Below are 18,450 nucleotides of genomic sequence, written 5' to 3' on the forward strand. Positions count from 1 at the left end.
AAAAAAAAAAAAAGAGCATATTGACACTACTTCATTGATAGTATCATTATGGGAAATTCAAATATACACAACACACCCCTTTAAAAGGTGTACTATATGTACTTATAATTATGTCATTTTATTCTTTAGTTATTATGACATTATTTTAATCATGACTCATGAGATTTTTAGTTATACCTCATATTATGTTTAGTTATCATTTTTTTTTTTTTTTTAGCTATGACTCAGAAAAGTATGAAGTTATATAATTTTCTTCTTTAGTTATAAAGTGCACATAATACACACTCTTTGAAAAATATGTACATAGTGTTTCCCCATCATTGTAGTTCCACTGGGTTGTTTTGGATGCACTACAAAAGTGTACATTTTTATATTTTTTGAGTCACATCATTTCTCATTTTCTATACATCTTTTCGTAAAAAATCAAAAAAATGCACATATTTAAATTATTCCAAACAACACATGATACTTCTTGTCAACAAATCATTTTTTATTAAATAATTATTGGGTGTTCTTGGAGTATAACCACGTGGTGCTCTAAGAGTGTCGTAATTAGTAGAGAAGATGAAGTCTATAATTTTTTGACAATATGATCTCGAGGTGTAGTCCATGATAGCATCATCTCGGTAGAGAATGTGAAATCCATATCATTTGTTGACAACATGATTTTGAGATGAAGTCCATGATTTGTTGGCAACATGATCTCGATATTCTATTAATTACAATACTTCTGAAACACTACGTGACCGTATTCTATGATCACCCAATAATTTTTCATAAAGAGAGCAGGAACATCAGTGGCCTACATAGATCATTCGTACATGATCTCGATATTCTTCAAATTCCATCCCTCATACTAACATTAAAAATAACAATAATAAATATAGTAATATTATAAATTCAAATTTAATTATTTAAAAATTATTTAAAATTATAATCTTATGATTTAGATTTATTTTTCACATAAAACTTACATTACACTACACAAATTTAATTTCAGCCATACATCACCATTCGAAATAAATTTGGAATAAATAAAAATAAATTCATAGAGTTATTGCAATAAATGACTCAATGCAATAGGGATATCACACTATGGTAAATAAGTGAAAATGACATAATAGTGGAGATTCATTATCTTTATAAGTATGTAATTTTATTAATGGTTAGTAATAACACATGTCATTACTACTGAATTTTTCCTTGACAAATGAGGGATTTGGTCAAAATTCTGTTTTATAGATGAAATGCAGACTTTTATTTCATTTATAAAATTTGTGCACATCATAAAAAAACAAAACCATTGATTTATAATTACCATCTCATTTTAAATTATAAAACCTTTTTTTTATTTTATTTTTTTTAATTAACTACCATATGGCAAAGTAGAATGTAGTTGGCTCTTAGGGTAGGGTGAGTGCACTACAACATTTTTTTAGTTTAATGACATTTGAAAGTGCCACAAAATTATTATTTTAATGACATTTTTTAGTGTTGTGGCATTTTGAACAAGTGCGATTTATATCCATGCCACGGTAGATACTTGTAAGTGCCACTACACCATCATGGCTAAAAACTTTCAATGACATTTTGATGTCATGATAGATACTATTTGTGACACTATTAAGCACTATTAAAAAAAGAGTTTGTGGCACTTTAGTGACACTTGTAAGTGCCATTACACCATCATTGCTCAAAACTTGCAGTGACACTTTAATGTCATGATAAACACTATTCGTGACACTATCAAATGCTATTAAAGAAGACTTGCAATCTAAAAAATGTCATGGTATGAATTTTTAATGACACTTATTGTGCCACAATTGATATTTATAACAACTTCATAAATGCCACTAAATCCAATTCATTTGTGCCATTAAATGGATATAAGTGCCATTGGAACTTATTTTAGTAACACTTTGCAAAGCTTCTATCACTACTACAAAATGCCACTTATATGTTCTTTTCATTGACACTTTTAAAAGTTACAACTAAGCATGTGTAAATGCCTGTAAAAATTGAATCAATTTTATAAATAATTGAATATTAATTGCGACATCCCATATTAATTTGACATCCATTCATCCTATAATATTTTCATAATAATAAATAAATATTACCACCATAGGATCATCACATCAAAAACAAAAATAAAAATTCAAACCCCAATCAATTATTTATTATTGAAATATAAAATTATTTATATTGCAATAAAAATCCCTTACCAAAATTATAAAATATTCTACCACACTAACAAAGTTAAAGCAAAAAAAATTTAAAAGAAAATTATTCCAACCATAAGTTCTGAAAAGTCATAGTGATATCCATCTTTCGGAGAGACAAATTATCAAAATAAAATTAGTTTCCAAATTTTCACTTGTATAAATATTCTTGGCTAGCATTCATAACTTGCGAAATCTGCATCCAAAAGATAAACATAATTGGTTCACCACACTACAACAAATTATATAAAAGTAGCAACCGTAAGTCTTTAGACCATATCAAACAATTACTTAAAAAATCAATAACAGCCAAAGGCACCAATCAACAACAATCCACTACAAGAAATTAAGGTTTTAAAGACAAATTTTTAGAGACAAAAATAATTTGTTTGTAAAAATGATACTTTTAAGGACAAAATAAAAGAATTTTTAAAAAAATATATTTAATCATATTTTTACATTTTGTAGACAAATTTGTTTAGTTGAAAAAGGATCAATCACTTTTCTCTACAATTTTAGTTGGTCTCTAATAAATCCAAATCATATTCCTACAATTTTAATTGGTCCCTAATAAACCCAAATAATATATTATTGTATTTTATATATCAATTTTTGAACTCATATAGTCGGGAACAAAATGAAAAAAAAGGTTTCATCACTCTCTCTCTCTCTCCCTCTTTCTCTCTCTATCAGATCCCTAATTTCTTTTCATGCATCTCTTTTCTACGGATTCGATATATGAATTCACTGGTTCTTCTCAACGATCTCGTTGATTGCTTCTGATCTGTGGTTCATCATTGTCTCAAAGCATCTCTGTCCAGGGCTGGATCGCTCCGTTGCCGCCTCATCTCTCCTTGATTCTCCGATTTCCCGGCGTATCTCCGGTAGCGATTCCGATCAGGTACCATATATTATCAACTTATTTGATAATCGACTATCATATTTATGAATCGCCTATCATATATATTATAATCGACTTATGAATGGGAGTTAGAAAATGAAAATGAATATGATAATCGATTATCATGTATGTATCTGTATAATCGATTTGATGTAACAGCAGCCTCTTGGATGCTTTTAACATTCTGAGATTTGAGTGGAAAGTATCTTGGGGTTTCTATTTGCAAATTTAGATTCTCTCCATTACATGGTTTGTTGGAATTGAAGTGAATGGAGATCTCTCTAGTTCAATGCGTGACATATGGATGTAAAATTTGAAGTCAATTTTTTATAATTGTTTTTTTTATCCTGCTCGAATTTGCTTTGAAACGTCATAATCTCTGCAAATCAAGTGCCAAGAAGATACATTAATAGCTGAAAAGAACAATAAACAAAGATATATAACAGTGCATTTGTCTTGGGTTATATACTCGCCAATAACTTGACAATGATAGTTTTGGAGTGACAAATAAATAAGTAAAAATATACTTCAATGTTTAGCAATTTTCTATTGAAAAAGATAGAATCAGATTACAGCAAGGACACGCGATAATGTAAGTTTATAACTTTACAATGAGTTACTTCAAACTTTTTAGAAATCATATAAGTTTCACATAGATGTACAACCATAGAGTCCTACACAGAAGTGTCAATTCATTGGCAAAGCATTGCAAAGAACTCAATATTTCCTGCTGTCTAAGGTAACAAAATCTGAAATTTTGTAGGCCTCAATTAGACAAATCCATTACTTAAATTGAATGATGTATCTGAATTAGGTCCAGAGCTCAAATGTACTTGAAGTGTCAACAGAAATAAGTGGAATGAAAACAGAATATAGCATATAAAATTACGCAGTTTAATATATCACACGCTTAGGACCAAGTTTAAGGTGAAAGGCAGCTGTTAGAGAGCACAAGACAAAATATGTTTTATGCATATTGAGTGATATGAATATATTTGATAACAAGACAAAATCTATTTCTGGTCTGAGGCAACCCACTTGCCTTGGCTTGGTTATTACTTATTATTGCACTCAACTGAAACCCTAAGTTTATTTTTGGGTACTGTCTTATGCTTTTCTTTTACCTTAGTTTCAAGATTTTAGCCATTAAATCAGTTGATTTTCAGGGTTAACAAGTTTCTCATTTGGTCTCTTCTAATCTTTGAAGCACCTAATCTATGAAACCATGGTTTTAAAGACAAAATTTTAGGAACAAAAATTTTTTGTCTATAAAACCTAAATTTTTAAGGACAAAATAAAGGACTTTAAAAAAAGAAATACTTTATCATATTATTTTATTTTTAAAACGAAGCTATTTGGTTGCAAAAGTGTTAATGACTTTTTGCAGGCCTCTTTAATTTGATGTTTCTTTTGCTTTGATGATATGGTCTGATCTAATCCTGATTTGTTTGATTTTATTATATTTGTGTTATTTGGAAATGTAGATGCCAATTCGATTGATTGCATTGTTAAATTTATTTTGATTCGCTCGTGTTATTAGAGTCGAAAATTGTAGCATTATGTTTCCTATTTTTTAAGCTTTTACCTTCTTCTTTTTCTTTTTTTTTTTCTCTTTCTTCTTTAGTTCTTTTGCACCATGGATAGGAGTTGGATGCAACTTCATAATAGAAGATCACCTCAGTACATTGATGGGGTGAGGGAATTTATCTTGTTTGCTCGTGATCATATGAAACCAGAGACAGATAAGATTTGGTGTCCATGTTATAGATGCAACAACCATATTCAAAAAACCATAGAGGAAGTTGAAATTCATTTGTATGCATATGGGGTGGTCACGAGTTACACTAGGTGGGTGTATCATGGGGAAGGTTTTGAGTTGAATGATAATGATGACTCACAAAATGAAAATGACGAATATCTTGACAATGTGATAGAGAAGTCAAATAGTCCCAATACCGAGGTGCGAGAAGTTATTCATGACATACGAAGTGGAACAACCACATTTGGTTATGTGGGAGAAGCATCTAGTAGTCGTAATCCTGACTTACCAAGTAGTTGTGGTGGAGAAACAAATAAATTTGCAAGATTAATGAGGGATGCGGAGCAAGATTTGTATCCGGATTGCCAACGATTCTCCAAACTATCATTCATGGTTAAATTGCTACATCTAAAGATATTTAATAGATGGAGCAACAAATCACTCACAATGTTGTTGGAATTGTTGAAGGAGGCACTTCCCATTGGTGAAACGCTTCCATGCTCTTACAATGAGGCTAAACAAATAATTCGAGATTTGGGCCTCGACTATCAAAAAATACATGTATGTAAGAACGATTGCGTACTTTTTTGGAAGGAGTATGAAAATGAAGATGAGTGTCCTACTTGTAAAGCGCCAAGATACAAGGTTCGTAAAGGTAAAGGTAAAGGTAAAAAGATCCCTCACAAGGTTCTGCGATACTTTCCTTTAAAACCACGGCTACAAAGGCTATTCATATCCAGGAAGACGGCTATTGATATGAAGTGGCACAAGGATAAACGTGTAGAGGAGGAAAATGTGTTGCGTCATCCGGCTGATTCTGAAGCATGGAAAGACTTTGACAAAAAGCATGAGTCTTTCGCCAAAGATCCGCGTAACGTTAGGCTCGGACTAGCTAGCGATGGTTTTAACCCGTTTGGAAACATGAGTAACTCATATAGCATATGGCCGGTTTTTCTTGTCCCATACAATTTACCACCATGGAAATGTATGAAGGATCCATTTTTTATGATGCCTTTGCTTATTCCTGGGCGTAGGGCTCCCGGGTTTGACTTTGATGTGTTTTTACGGCCATTGATAGATGAGTTAAAGGAGTTATGGGAGGTAGGGGTAGAAACATACGATGCATCAAATGGCCAAAGTTTTCAATTACATGCCGCATTGTTATGGACCATCAACGATTTCCCTGCATATGGTAACTTATCCGGTTGGAGCACCAAAGGGAAATTGGCTTGCCCTTCATGTAATGAGGATGCATCTCACCAATACTTGCATCATTGGAAGAAAACTTGTTACACGGGACATCGTCGTTTTTTGCCGCATAATCATGTTTTACGAAAAAGCAAGGCATTCAATGGTGAGCCAGAGCATAGATCGGAACCCAAGTTGTTGTCTGGGGAGGAGGTTTTGGGACAATTGGAGCATCTTGACTCGACAGTATTTGGGAAGATAGATGAACGTGGGAAGAAGCGAAAACGTTCTCCTCAATATTTAAATTGGACAAGGAGAAGCATCTTCTTTGAGTTACCTTACTGGAAAACCCTCAAAGTTCGCCACAACCTCGATGTTATGCACATTGAAAAGAATGTATGCGATAGTGTGATGGGAACATTGATGAACGTTGATGGAAAAACCAAGGACTCATACAAGGCTCGTCTTGATCTAGTGGCTATGGGTATAAGGCCTGAATTACATCCAAGGCAAGTAGATGGAAAAACCTACCTACCCACTCCTTGCTTCATGCTCTCTCCAACTGAAAAAAGGAGTTTTTGTGAATTCTTGAGTACAATTAAGTTGCCAGATGGCTATGCATCAAACATATCACATTGTGTGAGCACTAGTGATTGTCGAATTACAGGGTTGAAAAGCCATGATTGCCATGTTATCTTGCAAAGATTGCTTCCTGTTGCCCTACGTGGATGTTTGAAAAAGGATGTGAGCAAGGCTTTAATTGAGCTTTGCTTGTTCTTTAAGGAGTTATCGGCAAAAACATTGAGAGTTGATGTCTTAGAACAACTTGAGAAAGATATTGTTTTAATTTTGTGCAAGCTTGAGAAGATATTTCCACCATCTTTTTTCGATATTATGATCCATTTATGCGTACACTTATCACGTGAAGCAATCCTTGCTGGACCGGTGCAATACCGGTGGATGTATGCATTTGAGAGGTACATGCATATTCTTAAGGGCTATGTGCGTAACAAAGCCCGTCCAGAAGGCTCTATTGCTGAAGGTTACATTGATAATGAGGCTCTTACATTTTGCTCTATGTACTTCAACGAAGGTGAGACAAAATTTAATAGACCAGAGCGGAATTATGATGGGCCTATTAAAGCTACACAAGATGGAAATATTTCTGTATTTAAGCAAAAAGTACGTGGAATAGGAGCTGCAGTTAATGATGTGTTGAATTTAAAAGATTTGAAGAAAGCTCGATGGTATGTGTTGAATAATTGTGATGAAGTTCAACCGTATGTGAGGTAAGAAACCACCATATGATTGTATTCACTGCAAAAATTTTCATTGTGAATTCTACTACTTTCACAACTATTTGTGTCAAATAATGTTGTGTAATAATTTATAGGCAATACATGGATGAACTTGAGAGACAAGGTTTGAGAAATGTTCAAGAGAGGCTGGAATCAGAGTTTCATACATGGTTTCTAAAATACGTAAGAGCTGTAAATTTTTAACCTTATTTGTGCATTTAAATAATGTAACTAAGTATATGCTAATACATTTCACATCATAAATGGAATTAGGTCACAAAGCAACAACTTGAAGGGACCATGGACGCTTCCAATCAACTTATGAACCTAGCCCGAGGTCCTGATAGTCGAGTGACACGATACAGTGGTTGCATTATCAATGGGACCAGATTTCACACTCAAGATCGTGACATGAACCGAAAAACTCAAAATAGTGGTGTGGTTGTTAAGGGTGACCATAAAGGAGAAGCTATTGATTTTTATGGAGTTGTTAGAGATATAGTCGAGTTGAAATATCTAGGGAGAAATCGGGTGTTCCTCTTTAAGTGTGATTGGTGGGATGTTGGCAATGAAAAAAATGGAATGAAATTTGATGATTATAAATATGTTAGTGTGAATGTTACAAGAACTTGGTACAAGGATGAACCGTTTGTGCTAGCATGCCAAGCTATACAAGTGTTTTATATGAAAGACATGAAATTTGGCAACAATTATCGAGTTGTACAAAGAATAATACCTCGGGCAATATATGACATTCTAGTGAAAAGGGATGAAGAGGAAGAGAAAGAGGAAGAGGAAGAAAAGGACAATGATGAACCATACCAAGAATTTGAATCATTTGGTCTTGGAAATGCAGTGCACATGGATGATCAACCCATAGAATTATGCAAAGAAGACATGGAAATGATATGTGTTGATATTGATGGCGAATTCCATGAGGAGAATCTTGAAGATGATGAAGTTAATGATGATATGATTGATTATGATAGTGATGATAGTCAATGAAATTTGCTGCTATTTAATTTTCTAAGGCTTTTGAAATTCTGTATATATTGTTTGATTTCGTTGGAAATGCCCCTTTTTTATACTTTCAGTTATATAGGTTGAGTGAAATTAATGTTGTTCTTTTTCTATGTGTTGAAGAGTTCTTGAATTGCCAATATGAATCAGTTATACTTTCAGTTTCAACTTTCAAAGGCTTTTGTGTAATCCTGTGTTCAGTAAGATGAAATCAAACTCTAATAGGTGCTTTCCTTGTCAGACATGGCAATTGGCAAGTTTGAACTCTGACATCTTTGGAGACCACCTTTGAAATCCAGGTTTCTACTGCTCTGGTTTTGTTAACATCTGACTAAGAACGAGTTTGCCGGCGGACCACTGCCACTGGTAGACATTTGGCTTCAATGATGAAGTTTATAAATCCATTGAAAGATGGCTGAATGAGAAAAAAACTTGTTGGTGACTTCAGGTAGTTGGGAGTTAGGATTATTGTTTTGTTAAGTTGAAGTGAGTTGATGACTTAAGAAGGTAGTAAAGTTGATTGGTCTAACTATTTTAGTTGGGCCAAAGCTGTGAGCCACTGGTATACAATGGGAACTCTTATGGGGCACTTATCTTAACATTATTGTTTCTTATAGGGGAAAAAAAAGAAAACCTTGTTTATGCATTGGCCACTGACAACCTTGCATGTATCTTTACGAATGATATCTGAAGAAACATTGCATATCTACTTCCTTTTCATCTCTCTGCATTTCTTCCTTGGTTACCTAAATGTTTTTGCTTTCCATTTGCCTTTTATTTAATGCACATGAAATTGGTTCTAGTATTTTTATTACTAGAAATATTTGATCTTTTTCAGATTGCGTTTGTATGATTTGGTTGAGCTAAAGGTTCAAGGAGATCGTAACTGTCAAGTCAGTTCTTATCCTTCTTAATAATTTATTCTTTTTTTTTCCTGGTAAATTATTTTAGATGAATCATAAATATGTATGCTTCATGAATATGTCCTACTAATTGCATTGCAGTAGCCTAAACAAGAAACTTTAGCATTTCTCAGTTTGTTCGACTCAATTTCTCACCTGATTTGTGTTCCATTGAGTTGATAGTCAGATAAATCTTTGAGTGGTAGCTGATTGTGCACTGCCCCAAAGGGAAGATCAGGTTCCTTAGTTTAGCAAAGTATCTCTTACAGCCCAAGAGACTATGCTAAAACAATAAACTTCTCATAACCTGAGAGGATAGGCAAAAAGACTAAGGGCGTTTACGCTTCTTATCTTGCCACTCCATCCCTTGTCCTTGCCTTGATGATGCTACCCCTTTTACTCGAAGTACATTGCATTAATTATGCTGCACTGGTATGCCTCGTGCAGTTGGATTTTCCAAGGCTACGAAACTGCATGTTGCCAGCAAATGGTTCATATACCTATGAGATAATGCCCTGTTTCTTCGATGATGATTAATTTGTGGATCATATCAAGAGATATCACCTAACATCTATGCCATACAAGACATTCTTAGGTTCTTATCTGCTGCTTACTTTGACTACTCTTTTTATGAATGCAGCTGCATCAGCCAGTGACAGCTGAAGATTTGGAATCCGCTTCTACTACACAAGAAAATTAATAGGCTGACTTGAAATTGAGGGGAGCCTCTTGTTGTCTGCCAGAATTGCAATTCATCTCTCTTGCTTTGGCACATAATAAATTGAAGTTCAGAAAATCCGTCTGTGTCCCTCTGCACGTGCTGACACAACCACATGCGTTGAGACGAAATTTGCTAAAACCCAACTAAGGTTGAAGAGCTTGTCACCTAAAGGTCTGTGTTGCTCATGTTCTTACTAATATGAGCTTTTAACACCCGATAACATAAAAATGATTAATAGCATCACTCATATCAGTAGTAAACCTACTAAAATATGACCAATTCTTTACAGCATTGTTATCATTATTATCATTATTTTTATCATCAGGGACGTATTTCCAGCATCATTGGTGATCCTAGTCACTGTTTTTGGCGCCAATAGCCGGCTAAATTTAATTATATATATATACATATATTTTTCCAAATTTTGTGTGGATGAACAAACTTTTTAATATATATGCATAAGTATATAGTTTTCTCTAACTACTTAAATATCAGAACCTTGTCTTAATTCTATTCCCTCCCATTTGCTCTGGCTAGCTAAGAAAACAGATAGTAAAGTAGAACAAGCCTGTATTGGAGCTGGTTTTTTTTAATTGCTGGTTACTTGTACTAAATCTAATGGTGTATACTGTTTATTAATATATATGATGTATATACCCTCAACTTCTCAACAGGTATGTCCACAAGAGGCAGAGGACGAGCAGGGTATGTACCTAGACCCCATGCACCTACACCCCATGCATCCACTAAATCAGTTCGCTCATCCACTCAATCAACACCTGGACCCCATGCATCCATTAAATCAGTTCGATCATCTACACTGCACCCATTTACATCAGAATCGGTACATGAAGTTACGTCACAAGTTTCACACTCGGATACTTCTAGCACACATTGCAACACTGATGGTTTGTAAATATTTTAAGTTTATGTTTTGTTTTGGTTGGTGGTTCTCGTCTTTTCAATCTATATATTAACATGATACTTTTTCATTGTTTTTAGTAGGCACATCCAAGGGTAAGAGAGGACGTGGGAAGTCACGAAGCCTCAAATTGGCCAAGCTAAAAAATCAAGGGGTGCGATTGCCTATTCAGATTTGTAAGGTTAGTGGACGACCATATGGTGAAGCATCTGAAAAATTTACCAGTGAATTAGGGATTGTCACTAGGCAATTTGCCCCACAAAATGTGCCATCGTGGACTGATATTAGTGAAGAGGATAAAGAAACATTGGTTGCATACCTTCAGGTAAGTGGTACAATTGCTGAGATTTAGATTTCCTCTTTGCAAATTATTTTCTGGATAATTATTTTCCCAGTAAATTTCCTCTTCCCACATTATTTCATCAAGCATTTTGATAGCACTATTTGTACCATTTATTTGTTTCTGGCACAATAATTAACACGCACCATAAACAACTTTGAGGGAAGATTTTAATGTGCTTTAATTTTTTCTTGTTTGGTATGACAGGAAGGTTTTAAGTTTACCAATGAACCCTATGCTATCGAATCTATCCTCAATTTGATGCACGACCGGTATAAGAGCTATCGCCATGACCTACGACAACGCTTTAGAAGTTTCCCTACAATGGAATCTGCCCTTGCGGATCCACCCGAAAACATGGAAAAAGAGACGTGGAAGTTTTTGTGCGAAAAGTGGTCTGACAAGGACTATAAGGTAACGTTGTCAATCTTGTCTCATTTTTTGTCAAACATGATGGTTTAAATATGAAGTGCCCTAAGCTCCGTGTCATAATATGCTATGGTTTAATAATAAAAGAAACACTTTGTACTCTGACTTATGCATTTAATAATAGGTGAGATGTGGCAAGAATAAGTTGAATCGGGAGAAGTTGAAAGTCCTCCACACTGCTGGCTCAAAGGCCTTTAGAAAAGTGCAATATGATGAGGTATTAATTATAGAATCTATAATTTATGTTTTGTAATTGTAATTGAACAACGTAATCTATATTGAGGTTTAATGTGTGCTATAAATGGCACAGCGAGACCGTGCCACTGGAGAGGAACTTGGACTTGTTGAGTTGTACAAAAAGACGCATTTTAGTGAGAAAAAAGAGGCATGGGTGCATGCTGATGCTGAGATTAGACATGTAAGACATCAATCTTTATGTACTTTCATTCCTTATATCCTTAATAAAATGTGGATGGATACTTAATTTTATCTCAACTAATGAATATTGTAGTACAAGCTTGAAAAGCGGCAAGAGAAAGCTATTGAAGAAGGATCTTGCCCGATGTCTGATGAGCAACTTTCTATTGAGGTATTTGGACAAAAAGTTGGCTACATACGCGGCTTAGGGCGTGGTCGAAAACCAAGTACAACATTATCTGGAAAACTTACCCGTGCCCAACTCGAGAGGGATAATGAGGCTGCTACAAGGGAGGCTGAAGAGCAACGAAGAATCAATGAGGAGCTGGTGGGAAGAATTCAAATCTTGGAGTCTGATCGCACGGAATACAATGCCAAAGTCGACTTCTTGATGCAGCAGATCAGTCGAAGAGTACCCTCTACTGATTCTTCTTCTTAGTAAGTCATCTTTTCAGAATGTTTGAGTAATTGATATTTGTTTCATTCAATAAATCTGATGAATCTTAGGATATTGATATGATTGGATTACATGTATATGCTAGTACAGGTTATACATCACTGTGCTTTTAGTATCTTCTGAATTGTTTTCTTCAAGGCAGCAGCACCTGATCTGGGTCCCTTTTGATTGTTTGTGTTAAATCTGAACTGAGTTTTTATAAGTAGACAGAATTTTTTTGAAGAACGTATCACACGAGAGACAAACAGTTGGGTGCATTTGTGTGAGGCCCACATGTATCTCACGTGGGAGTGTGGCAGGCGATTTAGAACAATATTCTCCTTTTTGTCTATATATATATTTGCATAATTACACTTTTCATAGGAGTTATTCCTTTTACTTACTGTTCTACAAGGAATTGTTTTCACTGGAGTAATGTTTGTAATTGAACTTCAGATACTACAATCGGCACATTAAATCGTAATTTATTAAATTAATCTATTATTGGATAATTTTTAATTGGTAATCTATTTGAGAGTTTGGCCTATTCTATGCAGGTCCTGCAGGCTTGCGTCGATTTAAAGCTTGGGAGCTCTCTGCTAGATTTTGAATGCCATTTTAACGAAACCATTGAGAAGAAGATGTGATGAGTTGAGTTGAGTTGTTTTGTTATGTAGGTAGATATAATTCTAATAACAATCTGTTCATCGAACAGTTGAATGCTATAAACAATGCTTATAACACTAGCCTTATAAATTGGAAATGATACTTTTGAAATCTCTGTCATATATACAATCAAGATATTACGTACTAATGAATTAGAGCATGGTATTTGTTTGTTATTGAATGCGATGAGCATTTTTTTTTTTTTTGTGTAGTTGAATTTTAATTTGGAGATGAGTGGATGGTTTGGTGATATATATTTTCTGTTTGGTTGTTGAGAAATCAAGAAAGGAATATAAGTTGATGTTCAAATTAGTATTTTTAGAATAATTGTTACAAAATCAAAAAAAAAAAAAAAAAAAAAAAAACAATTATCAAACTTTTAGAGACCAATTTTAGTTGTCTTAAAAAATATTTAATAAGCTTTTAGCCACTATTTTTATTTGTCCCAAAAATTAGAACTTTTAACCACCATTTCCCTTTGTCCTAAAAAACTAAAACTTTTACAGACCATTACCATTTGTTCCAAAAAATTAAAACTTTTAGCCACCAATTTGTGTTGTCGCAAACATTAAAACTTTTAGACACCAATTTGTGTTGTCGCAAAAATGTGTTGTCGCAAAAATTAGTTTCTTTGTTGGACCCTTAAATAGACTTTTAGAGACAAATTTTGGTTGTCTCAAAATCAAAACTTTTTGCAACCACCTATTTTTGTCTCTAAAAGTCTATTTATAGTGACAAATGCAAAATTTTGTCTCTAAAAGTCATTTTTTGACTTTTCCGGACGGGCCATTTGGGACAAACTTCGCGACGGAGGAAATTGGTTGGCTAAAGTTTTTCCCAACAAATATTACACTTTTAGGGACAAAATAAATTTGTCCCTAAAAAGCTGATTTCTTGTAGTGATCAAAACCATGCCCATTATCAATATCAAGATCCCCTAACCTCAACAATGAAAATCGAACGTAATTGTGAAAAATGACAATCAACTAATTACTTTCAAGCAATATTTTGAGAGAATCAGAAAGAGTCCATGCGGTAATCAATGGTGGGGAGATGTCTTGTTGAACCTTCACAAGAACATAAAAATAAAAAAATTTAAAAAAGCACAAGCTTCGTCATGTCATGATTTTGACTATATTGCACATTTTGTCTAGATTTAAACAATGGAATTTAGGTCCGCAATATTCATTCCTTGGTTAATTGTAAGACAAGTTTTGCATGCTATTCTAAAATAAAGCTAGAAGTAATGTGATATATATGATTAGCTCGTAGTGGGTACCTGAGTAAGAGAGGTATCTTGTATCGATGATATGGACCATACTTGATGTCAAACTGCCATGTCAAGAGGACTAGAAGTTGTTGTAACCTAACCAAATTTTAACTAATTAATTTTACAAACAGACACACATAGATATATGTATGTATATATATGTGTAGGAAAACATTAATAACTTACAAATTCTATTAAAAAAATTACCTGGTTAGATGTGTTTGTGAAGTTATTCGGAGCATGCTCAACATGGGAACCTTTGGACCTTAGCTCCAAATTTTCAGCTCCCATAGCATAAATCTGTGGCACCTGGTTCCATAAAGACCACAAGCCTGCCAACAACAAAGCTTTCAGGCTTTTTTCTCCAGGTTCTTGAATTTGTAACCAGACCACACTCTATCAATTCACTAAGAGATCCTGGCATCACCCACTTAATTCACCACCAATCCATAACTTAGACCACATTCTTATAATGGCTACCGAATTATTAACTTAGAACTTTCTAAAGCAATTTTCATTATTACTAAGGGGGCTTAAAAGATGAGCTTTGTTCAAATGCAATAAACAGGGCTTGCAGTTATAGCTCAAAACAAAATATTTAAACAAAACAATATCATGAAACACTACGAATTAATGCTCATGGCTGCTCAATCTCAGTAGCCCCTACTACAACGAAGCACTTTTAAACAACAAATAGGAAGAAACAATACAAGAGGATTGAAACAATAAATAAATATTACCAATCACACAAATAAAATTATATTATATTATAAGTGGGGTAGGAAAGAGAAAATCAGCAAATGAGATTACACAGATTAAACACCATTAAAAATAAAAATAAAAAAGTCACCTTGGCAACTTCTAAAAAAAGTGTTATATTTGTGTGTGTGTGTATGAGTGAGAGAGAGAGCCCTGACATTACATTCAACAACTGGGCGGCTGCCACTTGTACATTCACCATCTCATCCTGTCATTACAAAAAAAAAAAAAAAAAAAAAAACAAAAAGTGGTTCAACAAAAATAAGTCATAAAATATCAATTTTGTCCTAACAATTTTTCATGCTCTACCCTCTCTCTTCTACTTTCCATCATAACCACTTTTCTCATCCTCTTCATCTCTCTCAGACTTCAACCATTCCACCAACACATGAACCCTTAATATTTTTATTTCCAGCTGTTAAAACTCGTGAACAGTTTGAACAAAAAATGATTTTTCCACAAAACAAAACCTCTTGGACTGTTCTATATATACAGAGTTATATATAATAGAAAACAAGAGAAGTATTTATCCATTAAACACAAATTTATATAAGCATGGGATTCAAAATTCCCCAATAGACAAATTTATATACCCTAGGAAAGTACTGCCAAACATTTTATTCATGATAAACAGAATCAAAATAAACCAAAAACAGAAAGAAAGAGACCAGATGTAATAGAGTGACTAAGAAAATGAGTCAGTTTTGATAAGAGAGGCGGAACATATCTAATATAGTGATTGTACAAAGTAAGGTAATAAATTAAGCTTGTGGGGAGTAGTAGCTTCAAAATCTTGTTCCACTTCTCTTCATGGAGCCCAAACACATGAAAAGCCTACATGTGAAACAAAGCAAGTAAATGAAAAAAAAATCTCCATAACTAAATGACAGTTAAACTAATAATATCATGCTATAATTTAAAATTTCAACCGGCATACAAACAGAACTAAGGAATTAGGAAAAAACCCAAAATAAATAAATAATTTAAAGAAAGAAAAATAAAAGTTCTGAATGTATCCAAATTCCAGAGTATAAACTCAAAGAACATATATAATTAAAGTTCGACGCAAAGTTTTATTGAGATCAAACCAATACATATGCAAAGAGCCAATCAATCATCAATGGTGGCAAAGCTATCTAACCTAGCTAGGAGGATAACCAGAGATTTATAATTGCAGCATTTTGTTGAATGATCTTAAAGAAAACTCATTCACATAAACAAATTAACATGCACTTCAAATGAAAAGAAAATCTCAAAATGTTATTCAAGCCCATAAATCAAAAACCATAAATCATTCTGGAGTCTATCTCAGGACTGTGAGAAAATGGAAAAACAAAAAACACATGGGAGAGAGTGGTGGAGAAAGAAACACAGAGCGTGCATGAAAGGGGAAATATAAGTAAGTAGGATGTGTATTTTTTAAACTGAGTTGCTTACAAAATTATACCTCGAAAATTACCCCAAGAGTGAGGTAGCATTTTTTGTCTGCAATAATGCTACATATGCAGAAAAATTACCCACAATTACACTGGAAATTATATGTCAGTTGACTATATTAATTGTATATAATTTGATGTTTACACAAATCATTTTCATTGGAAATTCACAATGGGCGCCACCAATGGATCAAGATTTACACCAGCTACTACCAGCCTACCATGACAGTGAAATGGGAAACTAGAGTGAATCTGGGAAAATGGGGAAATCTTGAATCTGGCCAAAAAAAAAAAAACCCAATAAATTAAACGTTCCTTCAATCATTTTATTTCAATCATTGGTTCATCGATTTCACATAAATCAAAACCCTACACCACAAAAAAGCAAACCCTAGATCTAGAGTGAAATGGGGAAATAGAAAAATGGAGACATACAGAAAAACAGAGACCGCGAGGGAGAAAGATAGGGAGAGGAAAAGAATAACCTCAATGTTGAAGCGATGCGATGCCAGATGAGCGAGCGGCGGTAGCGATGTGCGACTGTGGAAGATCGACGGTGAGCGATGGTGGAAGATCGATGATGATCCGTGAGAGAGAGAGGGAGAGCATGAGTCTCTGGTCTTGTTTTTGCTTGGATGCAGAGACTAATATAAACAACTACAACAGGACACCTGGTGATCTCCTCGGGGCGCTGCCTTAGACCTGCGGGAGAGTGAGAGGATTTCCCTGTAACAAAAAAAAAAAAAATATAAACAACTACAAAAAAATAATAATAAAATAAAACATTAGTGAATTGCCTCCATATTTGAAAAAGTTTCCACCAAAAAAATTGATATCATTGCTGACCAATCTCAATTTTCGTCGCCTATTATATCACTTTTGGCAACAAAAGGTATTTTGGTCACTGAAAATAAATATCTACCGACCAATTTTTTGGTCACCAAAGATAAAAAATAAAATTAATTTTTTTATTTAGTGAAAAAATTAATTTTATAGGCAAATATTACTATACAACGACTAAAAGTATTATGGTTACCCAAAATAAATATTTGCCGACCAAACCTTTGGTCGCTAAAGATTAATAGCAAACAATATGCTAGTTATACTAAATTTATTTAGTAGGCAAAAACTGGTATACCACGACTAAAACAAGCTTTAGTAGCCTAAAAGATGAACTAATGCCGACCAAAAAAAAATTTAGTCGCCTATTGTGGCATATTTAGCAACTAAATTTTTTTTAGTCGCCAATTAATAATATACTGTAACTAAAAAAATTTAGTAGCTAAAACCTAAAACAATGCCGACCAATTTTATTTTTAGTCGCCTATTGTACAACTTTTGGCTACTAAATTCCTTTTATGTCATTTTAGTCTTTGTAATTTCAAGCGTATCGATTTTAACCTTGAATTTTTTATTGTTTCAAATTGGTCCAATTGATAGCATTTTTTTTTTTAATTACAAATGCAACATGTCATCGTTTTAGGACTTAACCTTAACGAAATACTTGACCAATTTAGTGACTTCACCTTAACCAATCCAATGAAAATTTTCTATGAAAGACCATAAAGATGTTGTTTATTCGACTAAATTGACGTAAAATCTAAAATTAAGTGTCAAAATTGAATCAATTAAAACTATATGGAACAACAAAATGTAAGTATTATTGATGTAATTTACTCAATAATTATAAGCAATTGAAGTAAATTGAGATAAATCCGTAAATTCAGAGTCAAAATCGAATTAATTAAAACTGCAGGGACTAAA

At 33.7% G+C, this 18,450-nt stretch overlaps 2 protein-coding genes and 1 long non-coding RNA gene across 15 annotated transcripts; 2 read left to right on the plus strand and 1 right to left on the minus strand.

Moving 5' to 3' along the window:
• Positions 1 to 2,176: 2,176 nt before the first annotated feature.
• Positions 2,177 to 17,348, minus strand: LOC114258668 (uncharacterized). 13 transcript variants are annotated; one of them, XR_014336876.1, is made up of 6 exons: positions 17,172 to 17,348; positions 16,908 to 16,963; positions 15,414 to 16,084; positions 14,699 to 14,921; positions 14,501 to 14,587; positions 2,177 to 2,418 (listed from the first exon to the last, which is right to left on the minus strand). It is a non-coding gene; the product is annotated as an uncharacterized LOC114258668 (long non-coding RNA). The 13 variants fall into 13 exon arrangements; XR_014336874.1 differs by lacking the exon at positions 16,908 to 16,963 and having other exon boundaries at positions 14,699 to 14,908; positions 15,342 to 16,084; XR_014336886.1 differs by lacking the exon at positions 16,908 to 16,963 and having other exon boundaries at positions 14,699 to 14,908; positions 15,409 to 15,458; positions 17,172 to 17,347.
• On the plus strand, positions 4,760 to 8,613 carry LOC145790809 (uncharacterized). The gene is made up of 3 exons (XM_082869616.1): positions 4,760 to 7,359; positions 7,464 to 7,551; positions 7,642 to 8,613. The coding sequence occupies exons 1-3, from the start codon at positions 4,760 to 4,762 to the stop codon at positions 8,371 to 8,373; spliced, it is 3,420 nt and encodes a 1,139-aa protein (XP_082725742.1). The 3' UTR covers positions 8,374 to 8,613.
• LOC145796455 (uncharacterized) lies at positions 10,688 to 13,332 on the plus strand. Its single transcript, XM_082881571.1, has 7 exons — positions 10,688 to 10,919; positions 11,014 to 11,258; positions 11,481 to 11,687; positions 11,827 to 11,919; positions 12,013 to 12,120; positions 12,214 to 12,557; positions 13,113 to 13,332. Coding segments are annotated over exons 1-7 (1,230 nt in total). The 3' UTR covers positions 13,114 to 13,332.
• Positions 17,349 to 18,450: the final 1,102 nt, after the last annotated feature.

The sequence above is a fragment of the Camellia sinensis genome, chromosome 1 (assembly GCF_055761805.1).
Source record: "Camellia sinensis isolate YWXY chromosome 1, ASM5576180v1, whole genome shotgun sequence".
In the NCBI taxonomy this organism is placed as follows: Eukaryota; Viridiplantae; Streptophyta; class Magnoliopsida; order Ericales; family Theaceae; genus Camellia; species Camellia sinensis.